Source organism: Bufo gargarizans, chromosome 3 (genome assembly GCF_014858855.1).
Source record: "Bufo gargarizans isolate SCDJY-AF-19 chromosome 3, ASM1485885v1, whole genome shotgun sequence".
Classification (NCBI taxonomy): Eukaryota; Metazoa; Chordata; class Amphibia; order Anura; family Bufonidae; genus Bufo; species Bufo gargarizans.
The window spans coordinates 82,522,003-82,529,466 of NC_058082.1; the positions used below are offsets into that span (position 1 = coordinate 82,522,003).

At 38.5% G+C, this 7,464-nt stretch overlaps 1 protein-coding gene across 1 annotated transcript; it reads right to left on the minus strand.

Annotated features, from left to right (window-relative positions):
* Positions 1-2,265: 2,265 nt before the first annotated feature.
* GSX1 (GS homeobox 1) lies at positions 2,266-3,540 on the minus strand. The gene is made up of 2 exons (XM_044288305.1): positions 3,156-3,540; positions 2,266-2,621 (listed from the first exon to the last, which is right to left on the minus strand). Exons 1-2 carry the CDS (start codon positions 3,538-3,540, stop codon positions 2,266-2,268), a joined length of 741 nt encoding a protein of 246 aa, XP_044144240.1.
* Between the last annotated feature and the right edge of the window lie 3,924 nt (positions 3,541-7,464).

Here is a 7,464-nt window from a genome sequence, read left to right on the forward strand (position 1 = left end):
CAAATTATCACAAGAAGAAAGACATATTTAAACGCTATGAATGCATTGTATTAATTCAGGAAAAACATATCATACATAGTGCAGCTAATGATAAATATATATCATCCACATGCTATGCATTGATCTATTGCCTCTCAGCATCATTTATAAACTGTACAAGAGGTACTTTGTATACTCTTTGATCAAAATGCATATTTTAAAAAGAGGTCACCTTGAGGAGTGGGCTTATGTATTTTGACAAAAAGTGTACAAAATATCTAATGTACTGTTTACATTAAATTATGCCGAGAAGCAATAGATCAATGCATGGCATGTGGATGTGTGGTCCATGCTTTTATCTTCATGTCAGAATACTAAGATTATATATGAGTACATGTTTTGCAATCACTTTTTTTTCTATGTTGGTAGAAAGACACAGAGACAGAGACAGAGGTAGAGAGAGAGAGAGAGAGAGAGAGAGAGAGAGATAGATAGATAGATAGATAGATAGATAGATAGATAGATAGATAGATGATGGATGGATGGATGGATAGATAATAGATAGATAGATAGATAGATAGATAGATAGATAGATAGATATGGGATAGATAGATAGATAGATAGATAGATATGGGATAGATAGATAGATAGATAGATAGATAGATAGATAGATAGATATGGGATAGATAGATAGATAGATAGATAGATAGATAGATAGATAGATAATAGATATGAAGTTAAAGTGTTGTGAGTAGCACTGCTGAGGAAATGTGGCAGGATGCCTGTGGCTGCGGAAGCGATCCAACATCCAAAGAATAAAACAAGAAAATCTCCACGGCACTCCCAAAAAGTAAATAAAAAAGAGTGTTCTTGAATCACCAGACAGCGACATTTCCGTCCTCTTACTGGGGCTTTTCTCAAGCAGTGGCCAAACAGATAGATAGATAGATAGATAGATAGATAGATAGATAGATAGATAGATAGATAGATAGATAGAAAATCATATAGAAATCTAAATTAATGATGGTTTGATAGAAGTAGATTGTGAGAGAAGATAGATCATAGATGGAGATATATAGACAAGTGACGGTGATAAAAGATGATGATAGATTTCTCACTGCTTGAGAAAAGTCCCAGTAAGAGGACGGAAACTTCGCTTTGGTGATTAAAGAACACTACTTTTGAACCACATCTCTGGGAGTGCCATGGAATTACTTTATCTTTATCTACACTGGATGTTTGGATCACGTCCGTAGCCACTGGCACACCAGCTTAATTATTTTTGGACTGTTGTGCCGCTTTCATTGCATGATAGATAGATAGATAGATAGATAGATAGATAGATAGATAGATAGATAGATAATCTTTAGAAATCTAAATTAATGATGGTGATAGAAAATAGACCAAAGATAAATAGAGATATTAATAGACATATAAATAAATCAGATCTCTCAAAGAAGAGGCAGCACTCCGGGATAAAAGTGAAAATTACCCGCTTTATTTGCCCTGTGCAACGTTTCAACTGCTCATTGCAGTCTTTCTCAAGTCTAGATAGATAGATAGATAGATAGATAGATAGATAGATAGATAGATGTAAGTGTGCAGTATGTGCAGAATCTCCATCTTCTTGGAGCAATATATAAAAGAAGTTCAGTTTCAGTCCTAACATACATGCTGTGAATAATATTTGCTCCAGTTCCCAGCAGTGCCATGTGTGATGGTAAGGAAGGACTTTCTCCTGATTGCAGAACTATTGGTAAAGAAAGTATTTTCTACCATATACCTCTATGGACTCATATAGTTATTATGTATCTTCTGGATTTTTCTACTCTATTACTGTACTGTATTTTCACCCCAGACACAAAGTGACAATAAAAATCTGATTTTCCTTTGTAGAGAAAAGACAATGATACAATGCATTTATAAAAAAAAATTTTATTTCTTTTACATAAATAAATAAATATTTGAATGTACAGAAACAATACAGTAAAACATATATTATACAGACGTGGATGTCCAGACATACAGTATTCACAGGGCAACAAGGTGGAAGTTGGCACATCTAATGGTTCAGTATTCTTCCTGATATACAGCATATTCAATATATATGGTATCTGCAGCCACGGCTCAGGAGCTGGAGGTATCTCAGATCGGAACCGCTATGTCAAATATAATAATACACTTTCATTGTGTCATTTTTAACTGTTGAGTCCCCACCAGGCGGGTATAGTAGTTTATATACAGATTGCCTCAAAGTGTCTAATAGTCTTTCTCTGGGTTCATGAGTTATGGGCTTGGAGAGAGGTCTCTGTCTTCCTTTTCTGAAGATGAAGGCGACAAGATCAGGTCATCCTCCTCCTCATCCTCCAGGCACTTTGTAGAGGGAAAAGATGAACATTTGCAGTTGTGGGGACTGCTCCTGTGGGAGCTGCTCTTTCCTTCCTTCTTGTGCTTTACTCTCCTGTTTTGGAACCAGATTTTCACCTGTTTTTCGGAGAGGTTCAGGTAAGTGGCGATCTCAATGCGCCTGAGCCTGGACAAGTACATGTTGGAGGCGAATTCTCTCTCCAGCTCCAGGAGCTGAGTGCTGGTGAATGCTGTCCGCATCCGTTTACTGCTGGGTAACTGGCTGGAGGAGCTGTCTGGTGGAAGATCAAGAAGATCAATGGTCAGTAACATAGAAACTTTGTATAGAAAGTATATGAAGTTTGCCTATTTGTAAGTTCAGCGCGCCTATATGGCGGTGATAATAGTAATAATAATAGTCTTTATTTATATAGCGCCAACATATTCCACAGCACGTTACAATCAGAGGGTTCATGCACAAACAAAATCATACATTATATTGCAGCAAACAAGTCAACAATTAAAACTAGAGGAATGAAGGCCCTGGTGGCAAGAGCTTGCAATCTATGAGACTATGATCAGCAAAGTTTTTTAAACTTAGCCTTAAAGCTTGCTCTTGATCACATCCATATTTTCTAAGTAAAGAGCATCTTGCAAGAAAGTCATCACCTATGTACAAAATCCTGGGGCTGCTTTTAAGGCTGGGAGACATGACAAGCCACCAGGTAAAAATTCAATTTCTGGTAATCAATGGTCAATAAGTAAGTTATGAAAATGTAGAGTCAATCAAAATCAGCTAAATATGGATCAAGAGGATCATCATCACTTACCAACTGAGATGCAGTGGAACTGCCTTGGGTCTGGAACTGGGTAGGATGCCTGGTAAATGGCAGGAGCATGGGCCAGGTTTAGGGCTGAAGATCCCGTGTGTTGCCTTCCAATGGCTGTGGGACAGTACTGGGAGCTGAAGGAGGAGAAGGATGCCTTGAGGAGAGGGATGCTTGGCGGAGGAACATGGAGCTGGGATGCTGTCATGCACATGGAGCAGACACACAACAGACCGGCTTTCCTGGAGGAGTGGCAGGAGGCTGCAGACAGTCCATGGAGAGGGTTGGCAGGATGCATGGCATAGGGGAAGAGTGGAGAGCTGGTCTCATCCTTCTTGTCGTTGGTTTCCCTCAGGATGAGGGAATCCACTAGGAATGAGCGAGGCATGGAGGCCGTCAGAGGTGGGTGCTGTCTCCTGGCTGTGAGGTCTCCTGGCTGTGGGGTCTCTGGAGAGTGCTGTCTCCTAGCTGTGAGGTCTCCGGAGAGTGTTGAGAGCTCAGGGTGCTGGCCACTGGTGTGGTGCTGAAACTGCTCCCTCCTCTTATATAGCGCTCCCTCCGGGGGATGCTCCTCAGCACTCAATAGCCTTTTTGTGCCCTTTCTCTTGGCATTCCCTCTGCACGCTTCTTCATTATTTCACTTGTTAACTAAATGAACTGCATAATGTACTCTATTCTTGTCCACCCCACCCACCCTTAGCAGGCGTCTCCCACCCTCTCCCTGGGATTTATGTGCCTATTCCCAGCTAGTTAATATTCTTTTATCTCTGCTGCCGCTGCTGAATATAAGCAGGTTCACCCCATTCCTCCTATATGAAAATACTGTTTGCTATTATGGAAGCTGTGCTAAGGGTCAAGCCTGTCCTGCATTATTCAGCCACCTGTAGAAGAGATCTGGAGGTCCCTGTTCTGTCCCCGGGACCCTGGGTGCCAGCACTTCTCATCACATACTGGAACTACTACTCCTACTATTAGGATCATTACTACTACTTTTACGTCTGCTATTATGTATTATTACTATTAATATTATCATCATCATTTCTACTCATTTTACTCCTATCATTATTATTATTTATCATCACTACTACTCCTATTATTATTATTTTATCACTACTACTACTCCTACTATTAGTTATTATTTTAGCACTACTACTACTTCTATCATTTCTACTCCTTTCACTTCTACTATTATTTATTATTTTATCACCACTACTACAACTACTACTACTACTATCATTTCTACTCCTTTCATTCCTACCATTTATTTTATCAACACTACTACAACTATTATTCTTGTGCAAGCAAATTATCCTATTGAACTATATGGAATTTATAAAGTGTATAACATATATTTCTGACACTGTAACTACTGCTCCTACTATTATGACCATTGCTACTTCTTTTACTCCTGCTGTTATTTATTACTGTATCGCTGCTACTATTATTACTCTTGTGCAAGAAAAATTATCCTATTGTACTATATGAAATGTATAATATATACTGCTGCTGCTCCTACTATTATGACCATTGTTACTACGTTAACTCCTGCTGGTATTTATTATTTTATCACCACTACTACTACTATTATCCTTGTGCAAGCAAATTATCCTGTTGTACTATATGAAATATATTCTTGTCATTGTAACTACTGCTCCTACTATTATCATCATTGCCCCTTTTACTGTTATTTTATGTTATCAATAGTACTACTATTATCCTTGTGCGTGTAAATTATCTTATTGTACTATATGACATTTGATCTATATATATATATATATATATATTCCTTTACACAAGGATCATAGAACGAGGCAGCACTCCAAGTAGTAAAACATGGTGGACTATTCCTATACACATATATTTTCCTGCAATATATATATATATATATATATATATATATATATATATATATTTGCTCTCGTAGCTACTGCCCCTGGTATTATCATTGCTACTACTTTTGCTACTGTGCTTTATTATTATTTTCATAATTACTTTCTCACTACTACCTTTACCATGCTATCCTTGCAATTTATTCTGTTCTACTATAAGCAAGTTACAGTATTTACTATGACACTTATTATCATCTTTCTGCAAATACAGTGAGCTGCATGCAATACCAATATCTATTGCTTTTTATGTCATCCTTGTGTGCTTGAAATCAGTTTTACACTGCTATATACCCTATGACCATTTTATATTGTATTATATTATTTTCATTATTTGCTGCTGTTATTGTCAAGTGTATCATTGTTCATTGTTGCTCATTCAGCTTATTATAATTATCATTACCTATAGTGGCAGTATCGCTGCTTTTCAGTGTTTTCTTACGTGGTGCTAGATGACATTTACATTATTTGCTGCTATATATAATAATAATTATTATTATTATTATTATTATTATTTTATTATTACTGCTCATCATCCTCGTCATCACACATCTGATTTACCACCAGAAATACCTGCAGGATTCCTACCTATAAACTCCCAGTACAGCCTCCATTATGTAGTATAATCCCAGTTCTCCCAGTTAGTAAGTAGCATGGGCTGCATTTTATGAATCTAGACGACTCCATGGTCCATTCCTTCCCTAGGACAGGTCTGAACCCACAATATAGGTCTTCTGTATCTCCATCTAGGAGAAGCCCCTGCTAGAGTCAGGGGTCCACCTTTTCTTCATAAGATCTTTTTTTTTTTTGGGTCATATATGAATTATTTTTTCCTTTTTCCTGAATTCAATAAATAAACCTCTTGCAGTAAATGAAACTGTTGCTGAGAGAAGGTTCGGAGGCAAGACTGCAGCACATAATGGTCACTCCTCAGAGACCTCCATGTAATATATTCATTTAGAGGGCATTAGTATATATAAATCTGTTTAACAGGTAATACATATTAATCATGATATGGGCTATTAAGCCACACAAAACCCATCGCTTTGCATAATTGATGGACTGATGCTGAGAAGATGGATAAGCAGGGATATTCTGTATAGGAGAGATATGAGGACCAGTTCTGCACCTGCAGTCCTCCCCACCCTCAGGCAAGGGACCAGTTAAGGCGCCTGGGGGGAAAAGAGTTAACTCCCCCCAATGAATGGACACCCAGGCAAAGCCACTGGGAAGAATATCTCAAAAAAATAACCAGTTTTTTTTTTTTCTACAGCCTGGACCTTATTGAATGTCATTGAAGAAAGTTTTGAATGCAAGATAAAGAGAAGCGAATTAAAGTGTGTGACAGCAGAGGATAAGCAAACACAAAGAGAACTCTGTCACACTTTGGGCAAAATCCGTGGGCTTTTTACCAAGCCTCCTTTCTATGATTGAATTAAGTAATAGGAAGACATTTTCTTTCACTTTACAGCCATTAAAGGGGGAAAAAAAACTTCAAAGCTTATGGCACTTTCTAATAGGAGGGTGGACAATGGCATCTGTTTTGTGGCAAAATGTTGCAGAAGGATTGTTGTGCCATTATGGATGGAAGCAAATAAAAAACTGAGCCAATCACTCCTGGCCAAGGGCAGAAGATGTCTGCAGGATGGAGCAATGGCTGCAGGAGTCAGTGGGATCTGGGGTTATATGACAAGCCTATGTGCTGCAGAAACCATATCATAAGTCTACGGTGTCAGAACCAGATCATAGGTCTAGGGTGTCAGAAGCAGATCATAAGTCTAGGGTGTCAGAACCAGATCATAAGACTAGGGTGTCATAAGCAGATCATAAGTCTGTGGTGTCAGAACAAGATCATAAGTCTAGGGTGTCAGAACCAGATCATAAGTCTAGGGTGTCAGAACCAGATCATAAGTCTAGGGTGTCAGAACCAGATCATAAGTCTATGGTGTCAGAACCAGATCATAAGTCTAGGGTGTCAGAAGCAGATCATAAGTCTAGGGTGTCAGAACCAGATCATAAGTCTAGGGTGTCAGAACCAGATCATAAGTCAATGGTGTCAGAACCAGATCATAAGTCTATGGTGTCAGAACCAGATCATAAGTCTAGGGTGTCAGAACCAGATCATAAGTCTAGGGTGTCAGAACCAGATTATAAGTCTAGGGTGTCAGAACCAGATCATAAGTCTAGGGTGTTAGAACCAGATCATAAGTCTAGGGTGTCAGAACAGATCATAAGTCTAGGGTGTCAGAAGCAGATCATAAGACTAGGGTGTCATAAGCAGATCATAAGTCTAGGGTGTCAGAACCAGATCATAAGACTAGGGTGTCAGAACCAGATTATAAGTCTAGGGTGTCAGAACCAGATCATAAGACTAGGGTGTCAGAACCATATCATAAGACTAGGGTGTCAGAACCAGATTATAAGTC

Excerpts from the sequence above, each read along its gene's own strand:
- GSX1 (XM_044288305.1), bottom strand. The coding sequence starts at position 3,540 with ATGCCTCGCTCATTCCTAGTGGATTCCCTCATCCTGAGGGAAACCAAC. Across the intron at positions 2,622-3,155 it reads GTTCCACTGCATCTCAGTTG|ACAGCTCCTCCAGCCAGTTA; the intron begins GTAAGTGATGAT and ends ATCTTCCACCAG.